The 16260-nt window shown below is 38.5% G+C and overlaps 1 protein-coding gene across 1 annotated transcript in view; it reads right to left on the bottom strand.

Moving 5' to 3' along the window:
- The window catches only part of MYBPC1 (myosin binding protein C1), a 71743-nt gene that overhangs the window by 33496 nt on the left and 21987 nt on the right, over positions 1-16260 (bottom strand). Inside the window, exons 9-15 of the mRNA XM_032221114.1 lie at positions 10756-10922; positions 9142-9274; positions 7256-7380; positions 6311-6416; positions 4560-4726; positions 3170-3332; positions 1346-1452 (exon numbers count right to left, since the gene is read on the bottom strand). Of these exons, the coding sequence (XP_032077005.1) occupies positions 1346-1452; positions 3170-3332; positions 4560-4726; positions 6311-6416; positions 7256-7380; positions 9142-9274; positions 10756-10922 (968 nt within the window). The remainder of the gene's footprint in view (positions 1-1345; positions 1453-3169; positions 3333-4559; positions 4727-6310; positions 6417-7255; positions 7381-9141; positions 9275-10755; positions 10923-16260) is intronic.

Genomic DNA, 16260 nt, shown 5'->3' with positions numbered 1-16260 from the left:
ATTGTCAACTCAGCAAAAAACGTTTAGAAGGTGAGCAATGATGACAGTCTCTGGGATATGTTACCAGAGAGCAAACATAGATGCTGAGAAGTAGGAACCCTGTAACATTAACCCCTCAAAAAAGAAACTATGTACATGAATTACGGCTTTTTTGGTCTTTCAATCCCCATTGTCTTTTACAGTTCTTCTCTCTTATCTCCTAGTTACACCCTAATCCTAACATTGATTTACAGATTAACAGAGTTGAAAGGGACCTTGCAGGTCATCTAGTCCAACCCCCTGCCCAAACAGGGGACCCTACATCTGCCTCTACTTAGGATCGAACTCACAACCTCCTGATTGTGAGGCTAGCGCTCCACCTCTAGGCCACTTAACCCCTTCATTAGATCATGTATCATTAGATACATAATGTGCTACAGCCACATCACGCTGCTATTTCTAGTCATGTGTACACCCTGATTTGCATATAATCCTACACCTTTTTGTGTTTATCTCCAGCACTGCCAATAAGCTAATTTATGCTTCGACATACAATAATTGTGTCCTAGTCTCCGGTTCAAACATACCTCTGGAAAAACATACCTCATACAATATAGAGGATAGCAGAGAAATAATTTCTACATTTTAAAACATTTAACATATTTCTTATTATTTTTAAATAATACTTATTAGCAAACTGATTTGTTCAGATGCAATAATAAAAAAGCATCAATATTTTTAGTTCTTTGGTGTGCTATAATCAGGACTCCCATTCTATTCCATTCCATTCATTTTCTACTCCATTCCACTTCACTCTCCTCTACTCTACCCCACCCCACTCCACCCCACCCCACCCCACCCCACCCCATCCCATCCTATTCATTTTCTATCCATTCCACTCCATTTCACTCTACTCCACTGCACCCTCATCTCCACTCTCCATTCTTCACTCCACTCTACCTCACCATGTTCCATTCCAGCTGGCCAGTGCACATGCTCATGACGGAACCCGAAAGAGCAGCTGACGATGGCATGTGTGCCCACAGAGAGGGCTCTGCCATCATGGTACTAGGCCATTTCTTACAATATTTAAAACACTATATTACTGCAGAAATGGCCAACACAATCACTGAAAATTATGTAGAATTCTAGATTTCCATAAGATTGAAATGCAGGAAACAGACTTGAAACTCTGGCTACTGCCTGGAAATTTTGAAGTTGCAGTCCTAACATGGCAAGAGAGTTCCATGCTCAGTTGGCTTTAAGAACATTCAACAATCAGTCCATTTTATAAACATGACATGACTTCTGTGCACTTATTATATAAATACATGACAATCAAAAAAGAGAGAAACATAGGAGTTACCTATAATATGAACTTTACAAGGGATGTTGACATTGTAGGCATCTGGAACAAACATGTATTCACCGTCATCCTCCACAAGTGAGTTAGCAATAATTAACCGATGGATTCTATAAAAAAAGTCAAGATAGGAAACCAAAATAAATATTCTTATTCCTGCATGGCCAGATAACTGCATGGGGCAGAGGGCCCCACCCTGGAGAAACTCGGTGAAGGTAAGTGCAAAAGCCAGCTAAACTGGAAAGATCCTCTGAGCTTGGCTGTTAATCCAGAACATAATAATGGAGGCGACTGTGTTGCACTAGCATTTACACAATTGTCTTTCTTCTATTACACCTTCACACAAGCCTATTATTATTTTGTGTAGAACCCGCAATAGGATTTATTGTTGTGAAAAGGTAAGGCAATTGAAAAGCTCAGCTTTTCAAAAGCATTTTTTTAACTTTGGTAAATTCAGCGTATCAGGCATTTATTTTCTGTGCACATTGGAAAAAAAGAGAGCTTGAAATGTATACTGCTAGTTCTGGACTTACAACAGTTCATTTAGTGACTGTTCAACGTTACGAGGGAACTGAAAGATGTGACCTATGAACCAAATGTGCTTTTTCAAGAAGCAACTGGATTTTCTGTTTTTTCTTTGAAGACTTCTTGGATGAGAAGCTAAATTTTCAAGAGTTGCCTCTTGAAAAAGCACTTTTGTAACAACCATGACCTGGATGACTGAGAATCTCCATAGACATTTAGCTGTGACTTAGGAATGTTTTCACAGTTATAATCTGCCAGAGTTTGTTGCATAAATTCAAGTCCAGAAAGCACACACACAAATAACTGATTCAGCTGGATTCATTAACTTCTTTATATACATAAGAATAGATGAATAAATGTACAATACCAACAGGTGGTTCTTCCAAGTAAACACAAGGCAGGAGAGTTACAGGCACTTTTGTATGTTGTTTTATGAATATATGCACTTTTGTACAGTACTTTCTTACCTTGGGATTGTTTTTAATGAAGAAGATGGTGATTAAAATAGTTTTAAATTATGGTTAACCTAATCTCAAAATCTGGACAACTGTAAGGAAGTTAATTCATGTATTGGTCCAACACTCAATTAAAATATGAACTAAATAAATTTCTTTCCCATCTTTAGCTCCAGTGCATTTATTTTATGAAAGCTGCAGTAATAATGATAAATAGATAAAAGGGCCAATTTACATGGGAATTTGTACTCACTGAACTTTATTTCTAATTAAATATATCTAGGACAATGTTATTAAACTCTTCACCACCATCCTTTTACTGAAAAATATTATATAGTTCCTTCTTGAACACAAGATTCAATTTTCAAATAAAATTTCTATGCAGATTTTTGTAATACCTCCTTATTTTTTTAAAATAGGTAGTCCTGTATACAGAATAGAATCTTCTGATTTTCTCTCAGCTGTTTTGGATATTGTTCAACATGTTCTGGTACTGATTATTCTGAAATGGTTCCAGGCATACTTCAGCCCAACACAGTTCCCCAGATGTGCAGAACATCCATCCAGAAAACAAGGGACTCTTCCGAGAATGACCAGGTTGGCACATAGCAGGTGAAAGCCAGAATATCATGGTCATTCAAGAACATTTTGTTACCGGAACACAGATTTTTGCACACAAGTAGATTATTGCCAACTTTATCTGAAGTATACATGGAATGATTTGGAAGAATAATTGTTAGACCAAAATGAGTTTTTTCTTAAACCCTGGTTCAATTTCACAAGTATCTTTGAGAAAATCCATTGCTCTTACTATCATTATTTTTCCTGGTCTAAGTTACAAGCTTACCTTCCTTTGTGATATAATTTGATGCGATCACTGGGCGGGAGCAGCGTGCCATTTTTGTACCACTTTCCTTCTACATTCTCAGAAATCTCACACTTCAAAGAGATCTCTTTGCCGAGCCTGACGGTCTGATCTTCCAGTGGATGCAATATCTTCAGTGGCCTCACTTAAGAAATAAGGAATGAAAGACCACTAGTTTTGTTTTATTACGGGATATTTATTCAGTGACACCAGACTAGATCATGTACTCACATGCCTAGACTATGGACTTGGTGTGTCTGTGTGATGCCCTGCTGGCCACCTCATTTTGAACCTTGTAAATGTGCACAAAAAGGAGTGCATGTGCAATGGACTCTTGCATAGATTTGGAAATTCTAATATTTATAGATCAAATTTTGAAATCATCCATCTTTCTCACAGAGGAGTAGTGTACAAATAAAACTTTAGAACACACACACACACAAACCTCTCTGTGTGTATATATGTTCCAGCATAACTCTGGCACACCTTGAGCAATTTCTTGGTACACTGTCTGGAAACAAATAATGTGGGAGTAAGACACCCCTAACACCTCTCGGTGTGTGTCTGTCCATGTGTGTGTGTGTTCTAACATAACTCCGGAATGCCTGGGCCACTGAAATGAAAAGGAATGAATTATCTCTATAGTGCCAAGTCACAGTACTTTTGACAGTGATACTGTGCATTTTGGATTCAAGTTCTGTTAAGATACAGCCAGTTGTGCCTTAAAATGGCTTCTACTGTACAGCACAATGGAGTTGCCATGGTAACAGCTTCGCAGTATTCTGCAAGGGGGCTTCCTCTAATACAAGATTGGACTAAATACATACCCGGGGTACGCTGGGTTATCAGCTAGTGGTATATAAACTTTAAAAACAGGCAATCATAATTAAAAGTTAATTAAAAGGCAGAGGAAGGACTTTCAGGGTGCTTTCACCTGCCTCATGGCTGCGTTCCTTAGACAGGGCTGCAACACTTTTCCAAATAGCCAGGAGGTTTGGGGCCCATCTCACCTAGGGGAGGGAGAATGAGGACGAGAGCAATGGCAGAGAAAGCTCTCTTCCCGGACCTTGCCAGCCAGAATTCTTTAGCTAATATGCATCTACAACTTACCAACTTTTTAATAGGCTGATATCAGGGATGGGGTCCTGCCGGCATTACTACCAGTTTGGCGGCCGGAAAAATTTGTAGACAGGCCATCACATTTTGGATCACCGAAAGGCACCAACTTAACTTCAAAGCAGTCAAAGCCTATCCATGAGGTGATAAGGACATGCTAATAGTTTGTGTTTGTTTGTGTGTGTGTGTGTGTGTGTGTGTGTGTGTGTGTGTAAAGGATTCCTGCTAATAAATTAGAAATGCAGTGTTCACTCACAACCAACGCTGAGCTTGGCAGCTGATTGTCCTCCAGTTGTCATGACTGAGTAAGTTGCCTTGTCTGCTTTCGTTGCTTCTTCAATAATCAAAGTGTGCTTTTTACCCTCGATTTTAACTTTATATCTTGATTTACTATCAAGGGGTAACTCCACACCATTCTTAAACCTGAGGAACAATTAACAACAGCCCAAAATGGTATAATTAACTTGAAAGTACTTTTACTTTAAAAAGGCATCCAAATCTTCATTTGATTGTAAAAAAAAAAGCCATCTTTTAAATGAAACGAAACAAAAAAAAAAAGAAAAGAAAGAAAAGAAAAGCATGGTATATGAGATAAATGAAGGAGGGATAGGGGAAAATCTTGATCAGGTAGGATCAAGTTGCAGAGTTTAGCTTAGTTTGGTTTTTTAACAACAAGCACACCAGCATCTGTGACGGTGATAGCAATAACTTATATACTGCTTCACAGTACTTTTACAGCCCTCTCTAAGCAGTTTACAGAGTCAGCATATTGCCCCCAACAATCTGGGTCCTCATTTTACCGACCTTGGAAGGATAGAAGGCTGAGTCAACTTTGACCCTGGTGAGATTCGATCTGTCAAACTGCTGTCACCTGGTGATTAGCAGAAGCAGCCTGTAGTACTGCACTCTAACCACTGCGCCACTGCGGCTCAAAGAAAATGATCAAAGTGATCAAAGAAAAACAAGCTTGTAACTGGATGCATATACAAAGATTCATGGTTTTTACCTATCTTGCACCATCTTGCTTTTTATTTATTTATCAGAAACCAGAGAATAAGTGTGACATTTATCTTTGGTTTTCACTTTCAGAAAAATCATAGTTCTATATAGTTAGATGGGTTATTTTGGTCATAAGACCCAATCTCCTATCTAGTGCAAGGGTTCTACCATCATTTCCACACCGTTATTACATTTCACCATAACCAAGTTTTATGCTGTAGCTGAATAAAACAAATTGGCAATCAGAAGGGATCTCATATATTCCAGGAGAGTCCTGGTGGTTCAGTGGTTAGAATGTAGTATTTAGACAAACTCTGCCCACACCCTGGAGTTTGATCCTGACAGAGTTTAAGGTTGACTCATCCTTCCATCCTTCCAAGGTTGGCAAAATAAAGATCCAGATCGTTGAGGGCAATATGCAAATAACACTTGCATTGTAAGCCACTTAGAGTGTGCTATAAAGTGTTACAGGGTGATATTTAAACCTAAATGCCATTGTTATTGCTATCCATCTATTTGTAATCCAGCTGCCTAGATTACTAATAATATATGTGCAAATTGAAGCCTTCATTTGGTATGAACTATGGAAGTTCCGTCATCATAATTCCTGGGAAATATTCTACATAGAAACATACAAAAGCCTTATTGTTGCATAATTCCATGTGCATTTTGGCTCTCTTTTGTTTTAGTTTAGAAAAAAGTGATGAAAAAGGGAGTTTCAGGAGAGTTTCCATTTGTCTTCATTCTGTACTGTATGCTTTTGTAAAAGGTTATCAAGGCCTGTATTGTTTGTCATCTTTAGTGACTTCCGTTTAGCAAGTCTTAAAAAAACCTTTCTATTTTTAAATAAATGTGTTTGGTTCATAAGGATCAATTCAGCTAAAGAGTCATAATCAAAGTCAGGTAAAAATGGGAGTGAAATTAGGTGTGACTGTCTTGATTAGTTACTACTGGCCTTAGTGAATTCAGGTTTAAAATATTTATGAAAAAAAGTGGTAAATGACCTACCATTTCACGTTTGCATCCTCTTCAGACACTTCAACTGATAATTCTATTCTGTCGCCAATATAACCACTGGTATCTTCCAGGTTTTTTGTCACTATTACTGGAGGCTCTGAAAGAAGAAAAAGAAAACATATCATAAACAAAAGATCACAAAGAAAGGTGTGTGTGTGAAGTTCCCTGAAGATGGGCTCCAGCATGAGTCTGAAACTTGGAAAGCAAAACCTCTAGTCCGGTAACCAAACCAGATGGGATTCTGCAACATTATCCTCGGACAAGCCATCTCTGATGCTAGGTGATTTCTCATGCTATAGCTTCCTTTGAATTAGAGACCAAGTTTCTACATACCAGAGTTGGGTTGTTCCTGGTTTGTCCTAGTTTGACTGAACTGGTAGTGGTGATTTGGCCTGGGTTGCAGAACAGGCAGTGACCCAGACTGGCTATGCCCCAGAACTGGTTCCCCAGTCTCTTCTCCCATTGCCGGCATGTTGCTGCGCATGCGCAGAACAATTTACAGTCAACCGTGCATGTGCGAGCAATGCACAGCGCATGTGTGCGTGAAGTGAACTGGTACCAACCGGTACAGGAACTCAGCCCTGCTATATACCATTTGGAAAAATGAAGTTCTCAGGGATTTCAGAGGCTGGTCAGGTATTAAATTTTAGCAAAATTTGGATCCATTTTGCATTGGATTCCAAGATCTCTCCCCCACCCACCCATTCAACCAACAATAACCAACAAGAACTCTGCAGAGATATATTGATATTATTGAAATTTCCCCATTTGTCTGCAAAATGAAGACAATTGTCTGTTAAATGGGGATAAACTTCAGTTTAAATTGTCTATGTTTAATCTGAAATCTAATGTATTGTCATTTATTGAATTGAGGTTTGACTCTATTACGGAAATGGACCGAAGCTTTGAACTAACAATTATGATTCATTACTGTACCTCTAACGAACAATTCAGTAGAACATTTCTCATCTCCAGCTGTGACATGATAACGGGCATCATCTGTCATCTGGCAGTTGTTGATAAATAGGATTCGCTCATTACCTTTGTGTTCAAATATGTATCTATGGGGAAATGGCAGATTAAGAAAGTTGGAATTATTAGAAGATGTAATTATTCTTCAACCTTCAGATCCTAAGTGGGTACTTCACTGTAAAGTGATTGATGCAACAGGAGGTATTCAAAAACACTTATCTAATTAGGTCACTGTGTCTGGCATGCAGGTTCCTTTTTTAAACTGTAGATAGATAGGCTGTGTGAAGTTAGGGATCATAGTAGCAATTTGGAGGTGGATATATTTAGCCCTTTCCTTCTTGCTGTAGTCTTGATAACAATGAGAGATTTTCCTCCAAAGAAAAATGATTCCCTTGTCTCTTCTCCGGCGGATATTTTTTGTACCCAATTCCTCCACTTCCACTTGTCCAGTGCTTTTGGGTCCAAGACTGATGCAAGGACAGATCTAACATTTGGCCTTAAAATTTCATGGGGAAACATGCAGTGCAAACTTCAAGAGTTCTGAACACAACAGTGGTTGAAACCTTAGCTCGGGGAAGATGGAAATAACCGTAACAGGAGCCTAGTTCCATTGCTGCACTCTTGACATATTTCCAAAAGTACAATAATAGCTGGGGCAAAGCAGCCAACATTTCTGGTAGGCCATATGGCTCAAGGGGTATGTAATGGGATATGGTGCCTTTCACCTTAAGGTCATTGGTTCACATTTGTTTCAGGTCAATAATGACCAAAGCTTATTGCCATCCTGCAGCTGTTCAATAGTCTGGACTTGATGTATTCAGGCCAGTTAGTTCTTAAGAGAAGTTCTTGGAGAAGAAAGCATTGAAAGAGACACAGACTGTATTTTGGAAGTCGAAATTATTTCACACTTGGCTCAGAAAGTTAACTTAAAAGACCCAGTGGAAGGCTATATTGCACCTTATGCCACATTTAATCCAATATTAAACACTGAACTAAAGGGGTTCTAATCACTCAAACTAATTTCTCAGAGGTCCTGTTAACTAACTCATCTTACTTCCTTGCTCCTTCTAGATTTCTTTGCTAATGAACAGTGATGGAGAAAGCTTCCACAAAAACAAGGAAGTACTGCAGTAATCTTCACTGAATTTTTAAAGGCAGAGCTAAACATATTGGTTTAGCGGAATTCACCCCGCCTCAATACTTATGCTGAAAACTACCAACATACCACAGAATATGGTGCAAATGTTACAGTTCTCTAAAAACATTTGTCATGGAGAGGGAAGAATACAACATGTAGATTTAATCTCAAGATGAATGAGGCTTCACATGTTTGTGGGGCCCAGTTTCTGGCATATCAGAAACCGTGCCATATCGTGGACTGGTGCCAGTCCACAGACTGGGGGTTGGGGACCTCTGGTATATTGGAAAAGGTGAAAACTATGAGTAAGGAGACACAAGGTGACTAGGAGTAAAGGGGACCCTTAAGAATGGAAGTCAGCTGAGTAACTTTGGACCAGTCACTCTCTCCAATTCTTAGTCTGGGAAGTTGACAAAACATGCCAAAAGCAGACAACGGCAAACCACCTCCATGATATTGCAAAACAAAAAACCAACACACAATGGACCTGTCCAGACAATCACCAAGAGTCAAAACTGATTCTAAACCAAACCAAACAGATGAATAAAACTTAAAACTGCATAGCAAATAAATAAAGCCATGGTGGCTTGTCCCTAGGCCCTTATACTCCTGAATATCTTTTCACTAATGCCTAACATGCAACCATGATTACATCACCAATAGAATAGGAATAAGAAATATTCTTTATACTTAAGTCAATGCAAATACTTACTTTCCACTTGGCCGTATTTCTTGGCCATTTTTATACCACTTCAGTTCAACTGTTGGATCAGCCAGCTCCACCGCAAACCTTACTTTACCTCCTTTGTCCACTTGATAAGCAGGGTCCAGAATCTTAGAAAAGGCTGTTGAGTGAAAAAAGAGAATGGCCACTGGCAGTAAAAAACAATGCCAATCGAAGTGAAATATTCTAGCTGACTTAAAAATTTTTTTTTTTATTATAGTAGGGTTTCCCGATCTGAACTGCAAATCTGAAGGTGAATATTACATGATAGCAAAGAGAAGCAAACAACCTCACTAATATCTTGTTCTCATCTGTATTTTTGCAGCCAGTACATGCAGAGTAGAAATACAGATGAGATAAAAATGAACTTTATCTATACTCTAGATAAATATGAACTTCTTCATGAATTAACATTTTCTCCCCAAAACTCAATTTGGACAGGGACAGGAAAGGAAGAATCCTGATTTCCCCAAGTTATTGTAATTGTGTATTTTGGCATTTCAGTGCCTCTTTCTACATAATCAGAACCATTTCAAACATGTGGAGCTCTGGAGATCCAGTCTTAACTGCATTGTGTGTAGTGTGAAATGGTTTGAAAATAAAGAGAAAGAGCCAGAAGGCAGATTTGGGAAGCATACTAAGATAATGGTATAGACCTGGCCTGTACTTCCCTTTTATTCTTTCATATTCAGAGAAATATGTGAAGGAGAAACTGTTGAGTTGTCATTGATAATGGAGCTGGATACTTAAACTGATAATGTACATCAGGGATGTCAAACTCAATTTCATTGAGGGCCGCATCAGGGTTGTGTTTGACTCGGGAGGGGGGCAGTGCGATCAGGGGGGCATGGCCAGCTCAACATCACTCGCGTCAGGTGCACCTGTGGAGGCCCAAGTGCTCTGCCAGCAAAAATGGAGCTCGGGAGGACCACAGAGGCACCACGGGCCAGTCCTTCAGTCAAGATTCCAAATAGCATCCAAAATTAAATCAGAGTCTGAGGCAAAGGATTCCTCAAAGTTCCAATTTATTAAGAGAGCCATGTTGGCACATCTGAAAAATCCCGAATCTGAAAGCTTCCTGGTTTTCCCCACCCAGTTGAAAGTTCAACCCCACACCCACAAGCCCATCACATGATCCAATCTTCCACTGCCATGCTGGCAGTTCAACCCATCCAGTTCCGATCAGATGCAGAGACAAAGGATGACCTTGGCTTTATAGAAGGAATTTTGTTTTGGCTACATAGCATCTAACTCCGTACAATCCCCCCTCCCATTTTCCCACACTAGAAAAGGCATAATAGGATAATAGAATACCCCTCAGGTCAAAGATCCAAGAGGAATATGGCTGCAGGCCTGACACCTTCTCTATTTCCAGGGCAGCCCCACGGGTCAGATCTAAGCACCTCATGGGCTGGATCCGGCCCTCAAGCCTTGAGTTTATCTTGATGTACATGACGACCAATTTTGTTTTATTCAGTAAAAAGAAATTGAGTTGCTTAATTAAAACCAATTCTTTTCTGAACTTTTTAAAAGAAGATTTTTTTGTGGGGAGAAGAGAATTCCTGGGGGAAGAAAGGTACAACTTTCCCAAGCAATTAATACCTGCACTCTTCTTCTCTTCCCTCCGAGTGCGCTTCAGACGTTTCAGCATACCCCTCAGGTCAGTAATTCCATACTGAAATGCAATCTTCTCATAGTCATTGGGATTTGCATTCTTCAAGAGTTCCCACACATCTATATCTGGCTCTTCTGGTTCCTGTTTAAATTCCCTAATCAGGAACAAAGATTTAAACAAAAACAAAAGAAAGAAGAAAAGGGATGTGGCCCAGATTAATGAGATCTCATACATTATGAACGTGGCAACTGGAAATCAAATCCAAGGAAGACTAAAGACTGAAATGCTTTAGCTAGGCTTAGTTAGGCTTAGGAATGGGTTTGAGCTAAAATGTTCGGTTATATAGTTAAAGATCTTAATAGCAGAAAGGAAGAGAATAGCAGGATACACACTTACCCCATGTCTTCAGTGGGCAGTATATTACAGATCTTGGATTAGCCCTTTGAATGGAAACCTATGCATTTTCAGAAGAATGAAACTAGAAGTCTGTGTTGTGCATTGTCTCAAAACTGTGAGATATACTAGAAATAGGAAATGTCAAAGGGTCTGGGATGAACCACAAATGGATTAGTTGGGTCAGGAATTAAGTGTAGAAAACATCTATTAATATTTTAGTCTGAAACTTAATGAGATGTCATTTACTGACATACAAAAAGCATGTTAGTTAATGATGCCCTTCATTCTAAGGATATCACTATCATGATTAGATTGCTATACCCTGCCATATTAAGATTTTTGCAAGGATGGACTGGTGAACTCAACATGGAAGGCAGACACGTTCAGAAGAATTTGGTCTACTAGCTATAGTTTTTGAGTATCATCACAAGTGTAATACTGAAGTTCAAGATTATTTTTACCACGGAACTTTACTGAAATTAAACTGGAGTAAAAAATAAAAAGTGGCCAGTCAAATTTGCTTTGAAATTAGTCTTCTATAACCTGATTTTTTTTCCCCAGAAGTTTTTCTGGGTCTTCCAGAATTCCCTATTGTCATGGAGATCAAAGTCCAACACATCTGGATTACACCAGGTTAACAAAAGATGGATTTTATACTCTTCTTAATTTTTAGTGTGGTGTGATCCTGATGTAATTGAAGAAAACTGTTTCTTAAATAAACTATTCTCAGGTACAATACTTAGAAAAATTAACTTTCACAACTTTCATGATAAGAAAGTGTTATCCGGCCTCTTCATTTAATTAAAGATGGTGATTTTATCAGGATTTGTTCATTAGTTCAACAAAGAACATCTTGGTGAGACTACAATTTTATTTCATAGATGAAAAGACTGGTTGGGTATATAATAGAGCAGATCTTTCATTTGTTTTAGACAAATTTCTAACAAGTGATGCAGTTTTTTTCTCTCTTCCGGAAAATACTTTGTTAATCATAGTCTGATTTTTTTTAAAAAAACAACAACAAATCATTAAAATATGTGTAAAACTATTTTAGTCGTTTAGATTAAAAACAAACAAACCTCAAATCAGTAAAGTCCTGTCATTAACTACTACTGATACATTCCTTACAACTAAATTTCTAAACCTACTTAGCTTCTAATATCTATTTTTTCCTCCAGAGAGTGATATACAGTATTTTTCACACTATAAGACACACCTGACCATAAGACACACCTACGTTTAGAGGAGGAAAACAAGAAAAAATATGAATGTGGAGCGCCATCTCACTGTGAATATGGAGCAGCAGTGTGGTGAGGGCAGGAGGCGGAGCCTGAGAGGGCCACAGATAGGTGTCCTCTCATGTGCCAGCTCTGCCTATTGACTCCTGCACTGTGGAAAAAAGACTGACGAGGCGGGCAATGACAAAGATAGAAGTGGTGGGGTTCAGCACTGTAAAAGGACCCCACTGCCGCGACCCATATTTTTTGCTCCATAAGATGAACAGAAATTTCCACCCACTTTTTGTGTGGGGAGTGTGTCTTATGGTATATACTTAGATACATAACTGGCTGCCCTTGAAATTTAGTTGATTACATCACCACTGATAGTTTAATCTAGAATTTAACCGCTATCTGATGCAAGACAAAGGCTCAGATTTCATAAATGCAATTATGCATTTGTCTAATGAACAAGTTATGGATTGTTGATTACATACAATGTAATCTGACATCATGACAGGTCCGAAAAATCAGGTCCACATGTTAAGATCTAGTTAAGCCAGGGTTGTCAAACTCATGGCCCGCTGGTCACATGGTGGCCATGTCCATGTCTGGTTTAGCAAAGGGGGAAAAGGTCATGATACATCATGTGATGATGCCATGACGACATTAGTTTGACACCCCTGAGTTAAGCTGATTGGTTGTTACTCATGCCTATGCACAGGAATGTTCTCAACTAATGGTTAGCACCCGCTAGGCATTAGATATGGAACAACTGAATTCAATGGAGATTGGACTTAGTTCGCTTGTGGCTATGTAGGGATTCTACTCCCAGTTTCTGCCACTCCTTCTCCTACATAATCCATAAATAGATAGTCCTCAAGTTATGTTTAGCATAAATTTGAAAAAAGCGACTTATGACGAGGTTTCGCACTTACAACTATTATAGCATTTCCATTATCACATGATCCAAATTCAGGTGTTAGGAAAACAGCAGCACTGGAGTCATGCAATCAATAGTCAATAGTGGAACCTGGATTCAATTAAAAACCATGTGATTTGTGAATAATTGAGTGATTTGCTTAAGAACCATGACAAAAAAGGTTGTAAAATTGGATGCAATTCACTTAACAACGGACCTGCTTAACAATGGCAATTCTGGTTCCAATTTTGGTTACAAGTTGAGAACTACCTGTAACCTGGTTTCTGTTCTATTGAAATCAGCAGCACTGAATTTTAAATTTTAAATTGACCCTGATATTCCACCTCTACTGGCTTAAAATATGCAGAATGTATTAAGTGAACATTCAGAATTTTTAAACCTCTAAAAATAGCGTTTTAGAAGCCCGGTAAAATAAGTTAGGAAAATTACGTGTATCTTTGGCATAAAACACTGAAGGCATAAATTGAAGAGAAGGTTGCAAGTAGGGTATTGACTGATAAATCAATTAAAAAAAATCAGGCCATGTTTAACAAAAATATTTTAGGAAGTGAGAATAACTGCATCATTTGCTGGAGATCTGTTTTAAAAAAATAATTAGGTTAATTAAGCAAAATTCAGTTATGCTTACACAGGAAGTAGATGCCTATTTCAATGCTTTTCTTGATTGTCAGTATCCTATCCTTGGTGATGGAAGTTTCATTTTTAATATTTAAGTGAAGTCCTCTGACTCACTTCAAAGAATGACTACTCTGTCAACATCACAATACATTTCTCTACATCAATACAGAGACATTTATATTCATATGCAACAAAATTAATATTATCCAAAGTCATCATTTCACACTATCACAAACTCTAATGTTCTCCATGCATCTTAGTAGAAAACTACAAAAGTAAAGCCAAGCATGTGAAATATATAAATGGGAAGAGAAAGAAAGAATGAAGACCTGGCAGGAATAAATGAAAAAAAGGTTGGTTTAACTTTTTAAGTAATTTATTGGAGAACAGTATCTGCTGTAATTTGGAATCATATGCTGCCTATTCCACATGTGTGTTTTTATTTAATTTTATTTAACAGGCAGTGTTGGGACCAGTTTAGGTATTCAGGAATTTGTTGATTTACAGTAGTTTGTTTAGTGACCATTCAAAGTTACAACGGCACTGAAAAAAGTGACTTATGACCATTTTTCACACTTACGACCATTACATCATCCCTGTGGTCATGTGATCACAATTCAGACGTTTGGCAACTGGCTCATATTTATGATGGTTGCAGTATCCCTGGGTCATGTGATCACCTTTTGCGACTTTCTGACAAGGAAAGTCAATGGGGAAGCCGGACTCACTTAACAACTGTGTTACTAACTTAACAACTTCAGTGATTCCCTTGACAACTGTGGCAAGGGAGATCGTAAAATGGAGGAAAGCTCACTTAACAATTGCCTCATTTAGCAGTAAAAAATGTCAGGCTCAATTGTAGTCATAAGAGCCAAGAGCCAAGGTGGCGCAGTGGTTAAATGCAGCACTGCAGGCTACTGCTAGATCAGCAGGTCAGTGGTTCAAATCTCACCGGCTCAGGGTTGACTCAGCCTTCCATCCTTCCGAGGTGGGTAAAATGAGGATCCAGATTGTTGGGGGCAATATGCTGACTCTCTGTAAACCGCTTAGAGAGGCCTGAAAGGCCTATGAAGCGGTATATAAGTCTACTGCTATTGCTATTGCTATAACTCAAGACTACCTGTAAAGTTAAGGCACTAGAATAGAAACCAGTAGGCTGTGAATTCTAGTTTTGCTTTAGGTGCAAAGCCGGCTGGGTGACCTTGGGCCTGTCACTTTCTCTCAGCCCTAGGGAGGAGGCAATGGGGCAAGCGATTCCTGAAATCTTGTCAAGAAAACTTCAGGGACTTATCCATGAACGTAAAGCACAAAAGAAAAGAATTCGATTTATCCACCATCCTTCTCCGAGTAACCCCCAATGGCTCACAATACAATAAAAACCATGGTGGCGCAGTGGTTAGGATGTGGTATTGCAGGCTAACTCTGCTCATTGCTAGGAGTTTGATTCCTTCGATCCTGACTGGCTCAAGGTTGACTCAGCCTTATATCCTTCCGAGCTCAGTAAAATGAGGATCCAGATTGTTGGGGGCAATAGGCTGACTCTGTAAACTAAATAGTCCTATAAAGCACTATGAAGCAGTATAAACATCGGAGTGCTCCTTCTATTACTAATCCCATTAGAAAGAAAATAAAAGAAATGAAAGATCCTTGGGGCCTCTAAGCTAGGTGGTTTCCTTGAACACTTTCATTATCCAAATTAGGTAACATGATCAATGCTAGTAAGGAGTAGAGTTTGTTCTCAGTTTGTTTTCTAATGGTTTGCCCTGTCAACGTTGGTAAAAATTGTCTTGGAGGTTCTTTGTTTCGTCTGTTAACTTGATTTTTGGTATGATCTTAATGTCACAAGTGTTCTCTTTTATTAATAAGATAAATGTTGTAGGAAACTATATGTGCCTCCTTCACTACGCCAATGGGTAAATTTGAAATGGGAAATAGTTAAGTTTCAGTCTTGAACCTTAACTATTATTGTTCTTGTAGCCTATTGAGCAGAACAGGGTGTGAAAAACCAAAACCATCTAGAACCATCTAGTTTGTATAAAAATACAAACAAGTGTCTGAACACTTCTTCATATTGTTATTCATATCTCGGAGTTTTAAGTACAGCTGACAGCTTCTATTTTTTTTTTTTTACAAATGTGTCCTGCTTTATAATACCTTCCCAAATTCCAGAGAGATGCTTATGTTTATAATCATACCATAAAAGCATGTACAGTTGGAATATAGTAAATCATTTGGTAGCATTCTAGTAGAAAGCAGGATAAGAAAAGGTTTCATCTGTGGTCTGTATGTTTAGAAAATGAATTCTGAAGATCAGTTTA

Source organism: Thamnophis elegans, chromosome 7, assembly GCF_009769535.1.
Source record: "Thamnophis elegans isolate rThaEle1 chromosome 7, rThaEle1.pri, whole genome shotgun sequence".
Lineage (NCBI taxonomy): Eukaryota > Metazoa > Chordata > Lepidosauria > Squamata > Colubridae > Thamnophis > Thamnophis elegans.
This window is presented reverse-complemented; position numbering and strand designations above follow the sequence as displayed.